This window comes from Procambarus clarkii, chromosome 53 (assembly GCF_040958095.1).
Source record: "Procambarus clarkii isolate CNS0578487 chromosome 53, FALCON_Pclarkii_2.0, whole genome shotgun sequence".
NCBI lineage: Eukaryota > Metazoa > Arthropoda > Malacostraca > Decapoda > Cambaridae > Procambarus > Procambarus clarkii.
The window spans coordinates 28,881,301-28,899,069 of record NC_091202.1 but is presented as its reverse complement, the minus strand read 5'-3'; the positions used below and the strand labels follow the sequence as shown (position 1 = coordinate 28,899,069).

Genomic DNA, 17,769 nt, shown 5'->3' with positions numbered 1-17,769 from the left:
CTATACCCTAGGATAGGTAGGATTCATTAAACCTTTACTTAATTTGTGAATCAAAACCACAAGAAAAGACCATTAATAAATCTGAGGATTCTGGTGTATTTAACATATTATAAAGGATTATATTGTTGACAAGAAGAAAACAACTCAACACGTAATCACAAATACCCTGATCAGATAATATGCGATAAACACAAGGGGGTCAGGATTCCACCGCTGGCGAAACCGGTACATCTGTCCTCAATCATGGTGGCTTCGTTTACCTTCGTTTCACAATGAGCTTCGAAGCCACTACGAAGTTCTTTGTGAAAATAATAATTTCGGGTGAAGTTTATAATTCGTTTTGCCGGGAGACAGGTCGCCAGTGTATGTGTATACGTTAGAGATCCCTCGAAGGTCGAACTACTGACCTTTTCAAAGGATGCAACTTCGCAACAGTTGACTAACTCCCGGGTACCTATTTACTGCTAGGTGAACAGAGGCATTAGGTGAATTGAAACGCATTACTGTCTCGCCCGGGATAGAAATCGAACCCGGGATCACCGATTAATGGTCCAGAACGAAGCCGACTGTACAACGAGACTCCTACATTAGAACACCAACGTGCTGTGATGGAGGATTTGTGTTCGTTTTTATTGAAATGTTTACCAGTGTGTTTAATGTTCTTTACTTCATGTTTGACATGAGGTCATATACAAAGATTTGTTAATATAATTGAGCTTTAAAAAGGCAGGTTTATGTGACGAGTGTAATGTTTTTTTGTGTAGGTGGGAGTCGAGTGGTTTTGTAGTGGTGTCGAGTGATAGTGTAGGTGGATATTGAGTGGATCTCTAGGTGGGGTGTCCAATGGTTGTGTAGGTGGGGTGTCCAATGGTTGTGTAGGTGGGAGTCGAGTGGTTTTGTAGTGGTGTCGAGTGATAGTGTAGGTGGATATTGAGTGGATCTCTAGGTGGGGTGTCCAGTGGTTGTGTAGGTGGGAGTCGAGTGGTTTTGTAGTGGTGTCGAGTGATAGTGTAGGTGGATATTGAGTGGATCTCTAGGTGGGGTGTCCAATGGTTGTGTAGGTGGGTGTCGAGGGGTTGAGTAGCTGGCAGAAGGTGGCCCGGACCACCTGGGCCACCTTTCATCCGAGCACGATGGATGACGAGTAACTGGCAAGTACTCTGTAATTAGACGCAATCATTTGATGTTCCAGGAACGGTGAATGTTCTCCAAAAAAGCGGTGAACGATGGTTGGATCAGCCATTTGACTCCCCTAAACGATCGATCTGGTTTTAATAGTGATTCTCGCACGCAGCTGTGTCGACATATGGCCATATGGACATATGACATATTTCTTTAACAACAACAACATATTTAAAGTTGGCTGCTTGCGGATCCTTTCCGGATAGCTCACAGACCTCAGAGATAATACAGAATGTAACTAAATGATGTTTAATTAATTTGAATTTCACTCAGACAGAACATTGAGAAGGCAAATCTAGTTTTGTGCTGTGAGCAACACAAAATTCATTTCAATGGATAAAATCCTAGACTCAGTTTAGAAAATTTCCCAGATTTCTCTGTCGATTAAAAAAAAAAAAGGGAAATTGATACCAAAAATTAGACGGGGAGGTGTGATATATTATTTGAGCTGCGGGTCGGAACGAGACCTTCTGTCCTGTTATTAAACCCATTAACTGGAGGTAATGGACAGTAATGCTGGTCATCTGTGGGGAGACCAGCCAAGGTTTCTAGCCCCCTGGGGCAGGCTTCGTGGTGCTGTGGTCCTCAGTATGGTGGAAGGGCTTCAAAAGCTTGTGTTTACAGATGATAGATTCGGGATTGGGGGGAGGGTGTGGGTAGGGATGCTGGGTGAAAACAGGGGTTAGGGAGAGTGAGAGGAGATAAGGAGAGGTGGGGGCTAGGGAAATGGGGAAGTGGGAGGGGTTACGGAAAGGGGGAAGTGGGAAGGGACGGGCTTAAGAATGTAACACTTAACCATTAATATATGTTCTCTTTTCCTCCTGCCTCCGGGCCTTGAGTATTGTGAAATTTCTCTTCTTTACAAGTCTTTCTTACATCTTGGTTATCCCTTAAATTTGATCAACTGTGCCTATTCTCATGCTAAAATTCTTTTCCTTAATTCTAAACCTGCTTCCAACACTTGAGACATTGTGCCGGGCCTCCCATTTATATTTCAACTTAAACATCTCAATGATACAGTTCGTTCTCTTGATATTTGACTAACCTTTTGGCTAACTGACACGCTTCGTAGTAAATTGGTTCATACTACTCGTACTGCTTCCAATGTTGGTGGTGTTAATTCCAGCTCCTGTTTCTCTTCTTTCCAATACTTTGGCGGAACTTGCCGTACTCTTAATGAATGCAAAGACAAAATAGAAGTGTTAAATCTGCTGACACGAACAATGCTCTATCCTGTCCAATAGGAGGACTCTTAAGTATTCAATAGATTAGTCGTCTTTTAAAATAATACCTTGCCTTTACTCTCCACAGACGCCGTCTTGGCGAATCACCTCTCATACTCCATACGCGCAACATGAACATGTTTTGGTTTAGTTACTGATGACTTTTGCCTTTCTCAATACTGTACATAAGTCAATGCCTCTAACCTTTAAACAAACGTGATCTAACCTGCCTGATGCCCTTCTGGGCGCTCTTAGTTTTCTTTCTCTTCGGTTGCTATCTCTCTCTTTTATCTCTTTTTCAACTCTTGTCTCTTCACCATTAGGTCATCTGCAGGTTTCGTTATGCCCATTAACTCTTTGGCTGACTTCACCCTTCTCATCTTTCACCGATTGATTGATGAAGATTAAGCCACCCAAAAGGTGGCACGGGCACGAATAGCCCGTAAGTGGTGGCCCTTTTGAGCCATTACCAGTATCACTAGATGATACTGGAGACCTGTGGAGGTGCGACTGCACCCTGCAGTCGCACCTCCACGGGAGGTGGAGAGAAAGATCACGGGAGGTGGAGAGAAAGATCACGGGAGGTGGAGAGAAAGATCATGGGAGATGTCTCCCGTGATCTTTCACCTCACATTCCTACCTTATATACTGACTTGCTCTACGAGCTCACCATAGCCCGTGCTACTTGGAACTTTTTGTTCCAAGTAACAAATCTTAAACGACAAACAACATATCACTCTTTCTTAATATACATTAAGTTAAAAAAATCTACCACTTACGGGCTATTCATGCCCGTGCCACATCTTGGGTGGCGTAATCTTCTTCAATCAATCAATCACTCTTTCTTCACACGACTTGTGAAGTTCAAGACTAACGGAAACGTCATCAATTTGTTTCCAGATGTGGTGGGATAGCTCGTTTATAATAAACATAATTGGTAAACAATGACAATAAATACTAATTAATAATGATAATAATAATCACAATAACATGGCTAAAGTATGTTGACCAGACCACACACTAGAAGGTGAAGGGACGACGACATTTCGGTCCGTCCTGGACCATTCTCAAGTCGATTGACTTGAGAATGGTCCAGGATGGACCGAAGGAAGGTCCCTTCACCTTCTAGTACGTTGTTTGGTCCAAATAATAATAAGTCACATTAATAGGACAAATCTGACACTGTATTCTCCCCTGGGCCACAGGAACTACACTGACGACGGGGCAGAAGGAGGCGGCGTTGGCGGAACCAGCAGACTTTCCTCCCCGCAACGTGTACGAGGCCGCTGAAGATATCTGGGCCAAGGCTCTGGCCCTCAACACCCTGGCGCCGGAGTTCCAAGGTCAGAACAACACGGAGGTCGCGGCTCAGGTGGGCGGCGACGCCTCCTTCAGCTGCTACACTTACCATCTCTCAGACGAAATGGTTAGTTCGTCTCCTCGTGTGTTGATATTGGTCTGATCAGCTTACAATGTTGGTCTCACCACTTTATAATGCTCCCTATGTTGGCTTGCTAAGCTCACAATGCTCTTTATGTTGGTCTAGGCAGCTCATTTATTTCATGTATGTCTAACCTAACCTTACCTAACCTAACCTAACCAGCTTACAACACTCCATGTATTTCTTGATTAGCTCACAACACCTATATTGGCCTAGCCAGTTCACAATACTTACTGATACCAGAAAGACTAAATTTCTGATCATCATTCACCATTGAATGGTGAAATCCTACTGATTTCACCATTCATTATTGCCTTTTAATACCGAGCATCGATGATTTCCTTTATAATTAATTGGAATACACTTGATTTATTTAGACTCGACGGGTAGTGTTGGCCTCGTTTCTTGCAAGCCGGCGTTCGATTCCCTTATGTTCCAAGTACTTTAGGCACCGTTCCTTCCTCCCATAATATTCCTGAACCTGTCCCCATACCATGGCGTTATGTGTTCTTAAATCCCTTCCAAGTGCTATATAATAATATTGCCTAATCGCTTTCTCCTCCATATGACCTCACCTTGATCCAGGTGGCGTGGCTGAAGAGAGACGACGACCAGCTCCTGACGGTGGGAGAGCAGGTGTATGCGGCCGAGTCTCGCTTCTCCGTCGTTCATTCCGACCACACAGAGGTAACAATCTCGCTTCATGCAGGTCGGCGTTCAATCCCCGACCGTTCAAGTGACTGGGAGCCATTGCTTTTCCCCTCCGTCCCATGTCCAACCACTTGGACTGGATGGTAGAGCGACGGTCTCGCTACATACAGGTCGGCGTTCAATCCCCGAACATCCAAGTGGTTGAACAACATTCCTTCCCCCACTCCCATCCCAAAATCCTTATCCTGACCCCTTCCCAGTGCTATATAGTCGAAATAGCTTGGTACTTTCTCATGATAATTCCCTACTCCCCCCCCCCTCTCCCCAAGGAGCCCTAATGCTCCTCCCTCCTTCTCCACCTCTTCTGTTTCTCTCTCACTCTCTCTCTCTCTCTTCTCTTTATCTCTCTTTCAACTCTGTCTCCCACTTTCCACTTCCTCTTTCAACTCTCTCGCTCTCCTCCACCACCTGACCATTATGCCTCTGGGTGCCTCTTTGGACTTAAGTTTTGCCCCAATCCTTAGTGGACGTTATACTTGTTAACTTGGTAATGCTATAATTAAAGAATCTTTGCTGTATACTCAAGATACAAGGAGGAAACCTGGCGATGCAAGGAGGGAATACTAGACGCCAGAAGGGAACACTAGACCCAAGAAGGGAACCCTAGAACAAAGGGTTTTTTGGGGTCATTTTGGGGGTCCAACGGTCGGGTTAATGTGGGTTTGGGGTCACCTTCACAATTTACATAAACGCTGAGCTCTCGTTATAACACTATTTTAAAAATTTAGGGATTTTTCCTCTCAATATATATCTTGTCTGAAACACTTTTGCGATTTTCTTATATGTTTTTTACGCTTGTTTTAAAAGACAAATCAAGTTTAAGAAATTAGTACAAGTGAGCGAGATCGTAAAATATATTTATCTACAACTACATAAAATTTTAAGTGTTTAGAAGGAAAGAGAGAGAGAGGGGATGAAAACAAAAATATTAATATATAAAAATATATATATATTTTTTACACATTTGTGCTAATTTTTCTCCATTAATTTAGCCATAATAGAAAACGCGGCGCCATTAGGCTAAGATTTTCAGTAATGGACCAGAGATGAGTTCAGTCGTTACCTGCATGTGGAGCCTCGTTTATACACAAAAATCTTTATACTCACCTATTTGTGTTTGCGGGGGTTGAGCTCTGGCTCTTTGGTCCCGCCTCTCAAATGTCAATCAACTGGTGTACAGGTTCCCGAGCCTGTACACCCTGTACAGTTTCCTGAGCAATACAGTACAGGTTCAGTACAATACAGATTCAGTTCAATACAGGTTCAGTTCAATACAGGTTCTGTACAATACAGGTTCAGTTCAATACAGGTTCAGTACAATACAGCAATACAGTTCCGGAACCTGTACAGTACAGGTTCATGAGAATACAGGTTCCTGAGCCTGTACTAGCCTTTATGTGTGTGTGTGTGTGTGTGTGTGTGTGTGTGTGTGTGTGTGTGTGTGTGTGTGTGTGTGTGTGTGTGTGTGTGTGTGTGTATGTGTGAGTGAGTGTGTGTGTGTGTGTGAAATGTAGCTTAGGTTCGAATAATTCAGCTTTGAACCATTAATGTTTCCAGCAGTTTACTTCATGGGGGCGCTCTTGTACTTAGGAAACTTTACTATACACTTGTAAACTCCCAGAGCCTCTCTTGTTCTCTCTTAAGCCTTATAAATAAGGTTTATAAGTATACGTGACGTGGATGGACTTTAAATCTACCCAGCAGAGGGCAGGATTGTTCCTAGGCTGAGATTAGGAGAAAATACAATCCCAGGTACATTCCTAGCTACATTCCTAGTTACATTCCTAGCTACACATCTAAATACAGTCCCAGCCACACTCACCATCATACTTACCATGCGAGTAAGCTAAGCCATCACGTCTCAAAATAGTTAAGTTGAGTGAGTACGCGTCCCCTCATCACTCACCATCACACTCACTATCATCATTCATCATCCCACTCAACACCCCTCCCCCCCCTTAAACACAACATGTCCAGAGGGTAGGGGGGGGGGAGGGGTCAATGAACCGACACTTGGAGTGTTTGCTAAAACATTACACTCAGTAAAAATCTTATCGAGTAAGTTCTCGTGGAACACAATGGTTTCAGAACCACAGCTGGAAGTTAAGCTTAGGAGATGCAAGTCAAGTTGTAAAGTGAAGCCTAAGGTGCTTCTTTGAGGAGATGCCAATCAAGCTGGAAGTGAAGGGCAAGGTGTTGCAACTTGCTCAGCACCTGTAATATTCTAAGGCAGGTAAAACAGGTGAAGAACGCCAGTTAAGGATAGCAGCTGGTATCAGCTGCAATAGAAAATAGAAGCAAAGATCAGGAATAAGAAAACAGAAATAATAAACTATAAATAACTAATAAAATTGACGACAGGAATAGAGAAGACTATTAATTCGAACACTTTCTAATCCACGTAAGAGCCACAACTAGCCGACCAGTCACGGTGTTCGTAAGAGACGTTGATAAACACTTCTTAAGTGTTCCTGAATAAACGAGCTGCAGCTCGTACGTCCAGCATCTAAGAACAGCGCTTTACAACCACAGTGTCGCAAGTGGTCCACAGGTGTGCCACGGGGGTCCACAAGTGTGCCACGGGGGTCCACAGGTGTGCCACGGAGATTCACAGGTGTGCCACGGGGTCCACACGTGTTCCTCGGAGTGTCCACAAAAAAATATTTAATTTAAAAAATAACTCAACAAAATTTTTGTGTCCTAAAAGCAGCTTCTTAAGGGTGTCGAGAGTTGAAAAAGAGTTGAAAACCTCTTGCCAAGACTCTAGACGTATGGCTCAACCGCTCAGACTAGTTACATGTGCCTAGGGCAGAGAACTGGGAGATAGTGATCTCAAGGAATCAGCGCTAAGTAGGTCGAGCCGGACCATTCAAACAGAATAAGGCTGGCATATGGGACCTTGTTAACAAGATGGCTTGGATAATACGAACAAATAAATGAGATGAAACAGAGAATATTACTTGAAAAAAATTAGAATTAAAATAAGGAGTATAAAGAACTTGGCAACGCAGAAGTTCTACCTAGGAAAGTAAATCAAACTAGGAGCTTGAGGTAAGGAACTGACAATTTACGAGAGGAAATCAAGGCACTGGAGTAAAGAACTTATCAGTCGTTGATAACAAACGGAAGGAATGGAACGGGAAAAGCACCAGAGATTGGGTCAAACAGATTGCAGATGTTAATGAAAGAGAAGAGGGGCAGAGGATGTTGCAATTGACGAAGTTCAGAATGCAGAGGATGTTAGAGAATAGAATAAGAACCAAGGGAAGTTATTGAATACCTCAAAACAAAAAGTAGAACTGAAGACAGATGCACCATTAACCAATGTTGCAGGAAATATCTAGCAAGCAATAGAAGGAGTTGCAGGAAGTACCACACCAGTGACGACCTCACCAGTGACGACCACACCAGTAACGACCTCACCAGTGACGACCACACCAATGACGACTATACCAGTGAAGAAATAACAGCTAACACACCTGTTGCTTCAAAAGAACACCAGTACTGCAGACTCCCCAATCGCCACATCAACGAGGTAACTTAACACTAGGCAAGGATACACCAGCTTATTCAGTGTATCCTTGTGCTTAATACGGTTCTTCGCCGTCCAGTAAGACATCACTTTGAAGTGAGTTTTGGGTCGTTTCTTTGAAGTGACAAGCCACTGGCTAGGGAAACCATTGGCTAGGGAAACCGTTGGCTTGGGAAACCGTTGGCTTGGGAAACCGTTGGCTAGGGAAACCGTTGGCTTGGGAACCCGTTGGCTTGGGAAACCGTTGGCTAGGGAAACCGTTGGCTTGGGAAACCGTTGGCTAAGGAAACCATTGGCTAGGGAAACCGTTGGCTTGGGAAACCGTTGGCTAGGGAAACCGTTGGCTTGGGAAACCGTTGGCTTGGGAAACCGTTGGCTTGGGAAACAGATAATAATTCGCGAAGAACCGATAGGAGGTAAAAGGACCGCCATCACTGAGTTCGACTCTGGACTGATAATGGAAGAGCGGCTTTAGACTATGACGGTGTCAGGACGTAGTCCGGAGTTCCTGAAGAGAACTTCGAAAGGCCTTAGAGACTCTCCTGGATAAGTGAAATGGGATGCTGGGCTAGAAGTCCACAGATTGGTACTTTAAAGCCACGAAGAGCAAGATAGGAGGAGGACAAGCTCATTGTTCCACAACACAAAGGAAACAAAGAACAGGCACAGAAAAGCATTGAAAGTATTTAGCGGGCTTAATTAAGAAGTGAATAGGGAAGCAACAGAGAAACGGTTGAAAAACCAAGTCTATCGCACAATCATGAAGACTCGCGGTCAACGACTAAAGTTTTACTCTAAAGAAGGAGAAAACACAGCTGATAGCAGACGATACCTGCGAATATTCTAACCAGAGAGTGTAAGAAGTATACAAGGGAAATGAGAAGCAATGACAGCCATGAAAGAGAAAGGACCCAAGAAGTAATTAGGTTAAATGGTGTTTACCGAAGATGGAGGGAAGGAACTAGGGCACCTAGATGTATCGGGGTCAGTATTGGCACTGCCAAACGGTGGCATTAATGGTACTAACCTGAAGAATTGGTGGTGATAACGATTAAAGATAGGTAGTGGTGGTAGTTAGTAAACATGGGAGTGGTTGCTTATGTTCAGCAGTGGGAGGGGTGGAAGTAAACATCATAGGAGTGGTGGCAGTACCCAGTATGGGGAGAAATGGCCACCAGAAATCCATGTGTTAGGTGGAACTTCCACCCACTATGCTGCTTACTACCACCGTTCTCTCGGCTGAATATAACCACGATACGAAGTGGTAGTCATGCTTAGAAGACGGAGTGGGAGCGCCTATACCTAAGGGGTGGCGGTGGTAGGAAAGGGTTCAACAGAGGAGTTCCGGGGAAAAGGTAATTTTTCGCTCTCTTCCCTGGAGCAGGAGATGAAAGGGGTGTTCAGAGAAGTGTTGACTCTTATTTCCTTACCCGTGGCTGCCCGACACTCATACCATGAGTTAAGATCCGGTCGACCCACTACTCTTTCCCCCTCCCCCCCTTATTCACCACCTACCCATCGTCTTACTCATTTTTGGTTGTTGTTGTTTAAGATTCACTACTTGGAACAAAAAGTTCTAAGTAGCACGAGCTATGGTGAGCCCGTAATGGACTTGATCTTATCCTATTGGTGTACGAGGCCTAGTTTGAGCCCTAGTTTGGGTCAATGGCAGATGTGTAACTGCAGTGAATGGGTTCAGAAATCAATGAGCTTCCTTTTCTTATCACATAATCATTGCTTTGTTACACCCTTCTGTAGGGTGACTGCTAATTATATTTTGCCACATATGTCGTGACAAATATAGCCGGAGCCATGTCCTCGGCACAAACTCTCAAACATACACAAGCGGACCAAGGAATGGGCCAGGAAGGACAAGATTCTCCTTAAGGAAATGAACTGCAAGATAAAGGCACCAAATAAGATGGAAGAGTATGTCTCAAAAAATATACAGAACCCGCAAGAAAGGTCTTCGCACTCAGAACAGAAATCGACTTGGAGTGCCGGAAAAAATATTATCATGCTGTGTAGTGAGGCAAAGGAACTAGTCTGGAAGACATGGAGGATATATATATATAGAGGGTAGGGTATGGACGTTAACAGGGATGAGCAGAAAAAGCCTCTATTTAACTCAACAGTAAAATGTGTGTACTTGGTTGTAACAACGATTCTTCGCGGCGGGGATCGTATTCCAGGGACCTGCCCGAAACGCTACGCGTACTAGTGGCTGTACAAGAATGTAACAACTCTTGTATATATCTAAAAATAAAGGTGTAGAAAATCTGTTTAAGAGAGAGAGAGAGAGAGAGAGAGAGAGAGAGAGAGAGAGAGAGAGAGAGAGAGAGAGAGAGAGAGAGAGAGAGAGAGAGAGAGAGAGAGAGAGAGAGAGAGAGAGAGAAAGAGAGAGAGAGAGAAAGAGAGAGAGAGAGAAAGAGAGAGAGAGAGAGAGAGAGAGAGAGAGAGAGAGAGAGAGAGAGAGAGAGAGAGAGAGAGAGAGAGAGAGAGAGAGAGAGAGAGAGAGAGAGATAGACACAGACTCGGGAACCCCATCTACTATTAAAAAAATAAGACATAAAGCTCAAAACTTTTGGCACTAACATGCATTCTATGTAAAGTACTGAAGAAAATAATTAAGAAGAGAAGGGCAAAAACATCTGCTGGATACGAACTTTGTATTAGAAGTGATAGAAGTGTCATAGAGGAACAACATGGTTTTTAGAAGGGAGAAGTTATGTTTTACCAACTTAAAAAGGGTTGGGCAGCGGTGTCACCAGGATACAATAGAGGAGAGCATGTTGGGCACGCTTCATTTTCTAGAACAGTCTCAAAGTTTTTGAATCTGGTGGTCAGCAAATGACGAATGTCTGAGAAGAAAAGGCAAGGTGGCCTAGCTGAAAATACTCAGAACTTGGTAAAGGGAGTATATAAAGGAACACAGGGGTGACAGCCAGAGAGGATATATGTCAGGGTGAATGAATAAGATATATCTGGATAATGGATAAGATATAAAAGAGAATATATGTGCACAAAGAAATCACGTTAACGTGACAAAATCAATTGGAGCCGTGAGCAACTCCCAAGCAACTACGGGCTCACCATAGCCCGTGCTACTTTGAACTTGTTCCAAGTAGCGAATCTTTAACAACAACATCCCAAGCAAACGACTTTGACCTCGCCGGCGCCTTATCCGGGCGCCGGCGAGAAACAATAGGCAGAGTTTCTTTCACCCTTTCCTTCTGTTACCTAGCAGTAAATAGGTACCTGGGAGTTAATCAGCTGTCACGGGCTGCTTCATGGGGTGCGTGTGTGTGTGGTGTGGGGGAAAAAAAAGTAGTAGTAGAAACAGTTGATTGTCAGTTGAGAGGCGGGCCCAAAGAACAGAGCTCAACCCCCTCAAGCACAACTAGGTGAATACAAATATCCCAGGATACAATCCGTAGCAGCTAACTTCCAGGTACCTATTTACTGCTAGCTAATACCTGATCAACCAGGCTGTGACTCATACGTCAGGCTGCGAGCAGCCGCGTCCAACAGCCTGGTTGATCAGTCCGGCAACCAGGAGGCCTGGTCGACGACCGGGCCGCGGGGACGCTAAGCCCCGGAAGCACCTCAAGGTAGGTGAATTGGGCCATCAGGTGAAGGAACCTCTGCCCCTTTGTTTCATCATCGACCGGGTATCGAACCCGGTCCCTAAAGACTACGAACCCCGACCGGTAGCCGCTCGGCCTTCTACATGTATGTGGGCGCGTTTGTGTGATCATTAACGCCGAAGTGGTGATGATAAAGATTAAGCCACCCAAGAGGTGGCACGGGCATGAATAGCCCGTAAGCCGAAGTGGTCGTTAGCAGAACATATTCAAGCAGTTAACGTGTAAGTTAAATAAACCTTACTCAACACCACACACCCTTAATGAACATTAATGCGTTACCAACCTCCATAAAGATGTAATTATAAGCATTAACACCTTACCAATTAAATATATAATGAGAGCATAGGTACGTGAGATTATCAGATGAACACTCATTAGTTGACCAATTAATCTATGATATGTTCGCTGTCTTGACAAGTGAAAAGCACGCTGCGCGCCAGAAATTAAAACAATTAAATCTGCTAGAAAATGAACAAAGCCACAAGGGCCGTGTTGAGGATTCGAACCTACGTCTGAGAGGATCCTTGAGGGTCTGCTAGAAAACTTGTCTCAAGCACTATAATCTTCTCAATGTCATTTTTTGCTAATTGCAAGGAAAAAAATGTCGAATTGTTATTTTATTTTTGCAATTTAAGCAACATTTAGAAGTATTACTGTTCTAATAGTGAAGATTTGCCCATCTTATCTTGAGGTTATCTTGAGATGATTTCGGGGCTTTTTAGTGTCCCCGCGGCCCGGTCCTCGACCAGGCCTCCACCCCCAGGAAGCAGCCCGTGACAGCTGACTAACACTCGGGTACCTATTTTACTGCTAGGTAACAGGGGCATAGGGTGAAAGAAACTCTGCCCATTGTTTCTCGCCGCCGAATCCATGGCCAGGATTCATTAGGCATTTGCGAGTCCAATTACAAAACCTGTATATCTTTCCTGTTAATGGTAGCTTTGAATTCATTAAGCAGTTTACGAGCTTCGAAACTTCACAAGCCAATGTTATTATTGTTATAAATGACCTCGTAGCTCTTCAGAGGTCATAAACCGTTGAACAGATGTAAACTAAACCGCTATGGTTTAGGAATGATCAACAGGTTTCGTAATGCTCGATAAATCCTTAAATTCTTCACCTTTTATCTATTGTTTCCTTTTGCTAGTGTCCATTTTCATGCTTCATTCTCCCTTCTTTAAGTATTCTTTGACTTTAACAATATTTTACCCACACCCTTTTTTTCTCTGATTGGGGAATTTTCGATACGTGTCTGATCAGCCTGTTGGTGTTGGTTGCTTGCAATCACACTTAAAGTGAAGATTTAGAAAAGCGGCTGTGTTTGAACAGCTTTCCTTTATGGTGTCTTAAAACGCTTGCAAATTATAATTTATTCATATGGTTTCACTTTTTTAATGATATGGATCTTGCTAGATGGGATATCCGACTTTATCCTGGTGTCTCTCCAGGATACCCCCTCTCCTCCTTTCTCTTCCCTTCACATCCTACTCTCTTCCCTCTTTCTTCTCTCTTCCTCTATTCTATCCCCCTCCCTCACTTCTCCTATTCCCCTTTTACCCCTTTCCCCCGTCTGTTCCTCACCCTCAACATCCCTCAATCTATCCTTTTTTTTTACCCTCTCTTCCAATCATCTCTCTCCTCAATCCCCCATTCTCTCATTCTCTTTACCTCTCTACCCCCTCCTCATCTTCCCTCTTTTCCTTCCTTCCTTTCATTCCCTTTGTCCTTTCCTCTTCTCCAGCATCCCTCTCTCTCACAATCTCCCTCTCGTTTCTTGCATCACCCTTTACCCGAATTAATTTCCGTTCACAGTTTCCAAGTAACTAGCGAAGGTACGGCGGAAGCAAGCCTTTGAAATCTAAGGAAAACACACGCAATATTTTATTTCAAACCTCATGAACCTCGCCGAGGGGGAGCACTAAAGTTGTCGATATTTCTCACAACATGGCACTTGGGCCAAACCTGACTGGCTCACTATAATCTATGAGGGAAATTTGTGTGAAACTAGCCCCAAGCGTCTGACCGAGATTGATAGATAGCCCACTATCTATTTTCATTCATTGATGTTTGTTATACCTCTTAACGTGTTGTTCTGCACTTGTTTAATTGATTTGTATTTGTTTTGCATTATTCAAGTTTCATTTTTATTTGTCTATCGATTTATCTCTTTCATAAACTATTAAATTGTCGCTGCACCTGAATTTGTAATTCTTTTTCTCTCGTTATTGGTAACTTCTTTTTCGCGTTCTCGTTATTGACGGTCTCGTCCGTCGGGGCCCTCTCGTTAGTGGTCTGTTGGGGGCCCTCTCGTTAGTGGTCTGTTGGGGGCCCTCTCGTTAGTGGTCTGTTGGGGGCCCTCTCGTTAGTGGTCTGTTGGGGGCCCTCTCGTTAGTGGTCTGTTGGGGGCCCTCTCGTTAGTGGTCTGTTGGGGGCCCTCTCGTTAGTGGTCTGTTGGGGGCCCTCTCGTTAGTGGTCTGTTGTGGGCCCTCTCGTTAGTGGTCTGTTGGGGGCCCTCTCGTTAGTGGTCTGTTGGGGGCCCTCTCGTTAGTGGTCTGTTGGGGCCCCTCTCGTTAGTGGTCTGTTGGGGGCCCTCTCGTTAGTGGTCTGTTGGGGGCCCTCTCGTTAGTGGTCTGTTGGGGGCCCTCTCGTTAGTGGTCTGTTGGGGGCCCTCTCGTTAGTGGTCTGTTGGGGGCCCTCTCGTTAGTGGTCTGTTGGGGGCCCTCTCGTTAGTGGTCTGTTGGGGGCCCACTTCGCCTTTTGTTCCTCGGGCTCCCTCGTTAGCTGTCTACCTGCCCCCTTGGTAGGTAGTTATCCACCTAGTTACTGAGGTTCCGGGTTCGATCCCCGGTGGAGGGGGAAATAAATGGGCAGAGTTTCTTACACGCTGATGCACGTGTTCACCTAGCAGTAAATAGGTACCTGGGAGTTAGACAGCTGCTTCCTGAGGGTGTGTAACAAAAAAGGAGGTCCTGTCGAGGACTGGGCCGCGGGGACGCTAAGCCCCGAAATCATCTCTAGATAACCTCAAGATAATCTCCTCCGCCTCGTTAGCTGTCCGACTGGGCCCCTTCTATAGCTTACGAGGCCAATATTGGTAATTTTAACCAGATCGTCTACATTACTTGTGTCGAAAGACTCCTATCCTAACCTAACCTAACTTATCCTAACCTAACCTAACCTAACCTATCCTAACCTAACTTATCCTAACCTAACCTAACCTAACCAATCCTAACCTAACCTAACCCAACCAAACCTAACCTTCCCTAACCTAACCTAACCTTACCGTTCAATGGTACACTTCGCCTTAATCATAGTACCACCTGTTCCAACATAATAATCCTCACTCCCTCCATCCTCCCCAACATCATCATCATCACCATCATCCTCATCTTATCACCATCATGATAACGTAATGTTAAACCCTTGTTTTCTTCACCGTGTATTTCACGGGTCTTTTCACGATTCTTTGAAGTCATTTTTTGTTTCATCACGGGTTTAATTTTAATAATGGATACCTTGATATTTTTTTTGTTTGTTCTCTCTCTTTTTGAGCTTTGAAGCACAAGTCAGTTCTAAAGTCTAGTATCAACCATCATGCAACATTTAATTTTAATGTCATTATTTTTTAAAATTTTAGCAATAGCGAGTATGTGTACGGATCAAATGCTTTATTAAATATATATATATATATAACATTAACCCTGAAATTCTTTCGGTCCAAAAAACTGTAATTATGTAACAAGCCTGTCATCTGCGGCGATTAAAGCCGATACAGGATGGAAAAGATGTAACGCCATGGTGTAACGATCTGTGACTACGACGTACCTAAGACGTCATAATAACGTCACACACCCTACATGTCCCCACACATCAAACAAAACAAAAAATATAGTATTTTATTAGGTTAAATTAGCTTAGGTTCGTTGTTAGGACAGATTAGGTTGGGTTAGGTTAGCTTAGGTTAATTTATAGATTCGCGATGACGTAGAGGGCTGGAGACCTAGGTGAAAGGTCTTCTCCTAGAAGGAAGGTCTTCTCCTAGGAGGAAGGTCTTCTCCTAGGAGGAAGGTCTTCTCCTAGGAGGAAGGTCTTCTCCTAGGAGGAAGGTCTTCTCCTAGGAGGAAGGTCTTCTCCTAGGAGGAAGGTCTTCTCCTACGAGGAAGGTCTTCTCCTAGGAGGAAGGTCTTCTCCTACGAGGAAGGTCTTCTCCTAGGAGAAAGGTCTTCTCCTACGAGGAAGGTCTTCTCCTACAAGGAAGGTCTTCTCCTACGAGGAAGGTCTTCTCCTACGAGGAAGGTCTTCTCCTACGAGGAAGGTCTTCTCCTACGAGGAAGGTCTTCTCCTTCGAGGAAGGTCTTCTCCTACGAGGAAGGTCTTCTCCTACGAGGAAGGTCTTCTCCTACGAGGAAGGTCTTCTCCTACGAGGAAGGTCTTCTCCTACGAGGAAGGTCTTCTCCTAGGAGGAAGGTCTTCTCCTAGGAGGAAAGTCTTCTCCTAGGAGGAAGGTCTTCTCCTACGAGGAAGGTCTTCTCCTACGAGGAAGGTCTTCTCCTACGAGGAAGGTCTTCTCCTACGAGGAAGGTCTTCTCCTACGAGGAAGGTCTTCTCCTACGAGGAAGGTCTTCTCCTACGAGGAAGGTCTTCTCCTACGAGGAAGGTCTTCTCATACGAGGAAGGTCTTCTCCTAGGAGGAAGGTCTTCTCCTACGAGAAAGGTCTTCTCCTACGAGGAAGGTCTTCTCCTACGAGGAAGGTCTTCTCCTACGAGGAAGGTCTTCTCCTAGGAGGAAGGTCTTCTCCTACGAGGAAGGTCTTCTCCTACGAGGAAGGTCTTCTCCTAGGAGGAAGGTCTTCTCCTACGAGGAAGGTCTTCTCCTACGAGGAAGGTCTTCTCCTAGGAGGAAGGTCTTCTCCTACGAGGAAGGTCTTCTCCTACGAGGAAGGTCTTCTCCTACGAGGAAGGTCTTCTCCTACGAGGAAGGTCTTCTCCTAGGAGGAAGGTCTTCTCCTAGGAGGAAGGTCTTCTCCTAGGAGGAAGGTCTTCCTAGATCAAGTACGACTCGACTAACATGGGTGTCCCACATCGACAGGCGTGGGAACTATGGGTGAAAGACGTGCAGCTAACGGACGCTGGCCAATATGAGTGTCAGCTAACAACCAACCCTCCAGTCTCCTACTTCTTCACCTTAGTCGTCTCACGTAAGTCTTTCTTCTCTTATCGTCATAATAAAAGTAACACACATGCTACAAGTTTCAGTTGCACATTGGCTTGGGGGACCATTGAAGCTTGATTATATAATCCTGAGGGCTTCGTTTACATTTATTAAACAGTTCACTATTGGTTCGAAACTTGGCAAGTCATTGTTGGTGCTATAAAAACGTCGTTTCGTTTCGGAAGGCCAAAACCATTTAATTAAAGGAAGATGAATACATTTCGCAAGTGGTTGTGTAAATGAATGATGAATCTGGGCCATGATCTTGAACCAGACGACAACCTAGGTTGATGACTGAGAACCAGAGGGAGTACTGCTTCAAGTATCTCGGAGGTGTAGGAACACTTAGGTTGGTCTGTTAATCTCTAAGTGGGTTCCAAGTGACACCTTATTGGAGTTGTGCACCCTGTTGCATATGGAGGACAAGATGTGTTGCATCTGAAGGAGGAACAAGTGGTGTGTTGCAGCTGGAGGAAGAGGAAGGTGTTTGTGTTGCATCTGGAGAAGGGGTTGTGTGTTGTATGTGAAGGTGTGATTTTGAGTGATATTGATTATGAGTGCATTTTGAGTGTATTTGAGTTTTTTTCAGTGTATTTGACTGTATTTTAATTGTTTTTGAGTGTTTTCCAATGTGTTTTGAGTGATTTTTGTTTAGTGTATTTTGAGTTTTTCTTTTGTTTTTACTGCGTTTTTTGTTGTCAGTACTTGTTTGGTACTGGATTTTTTTTTGGGATGCGCTTTGATTGTTTTTTGAGTGTATTTAGAGTGCCTTTTATTGTATTTGAGTACATTCTAGGATTATTTATTTTCAGAGTTTTGGT

At 44.3% G+C, this 17,769-nt stretch overlaps 1 protein-coding gene across 3 annotated transcripts in view; it reads left to right on the top strand.

Moving 5' to 3' along the window:
* The window catches only part of LOC123767145 (lachesin), a 51,465-nt gene that overhangs the window by 18,161 nt on the left and 15,535 nt on the right, over window positions 1-17,769 (top strand). For all 3 annotated transcript variants that reach the window (XM_045756681.2, XM_045756680.2, XM_045756682.2), the window contains exons 3-5: window positions 3,611-3,831; window positions 4,432-4,533; window positions 16,826-16,934. In XM_045756681.2, coding sequence (XP_045612637.2) covers window positions 3,611-3,831; window positions 4,432-4,533; window positions 16,826-16,934 — 432 coding nt within the window. The remainder of the gene's footprint in view (window positions 1-3,610; window positions 3,832-4,431; window positions 4,534-16,825; window positions 16,935-17,769) is intronic.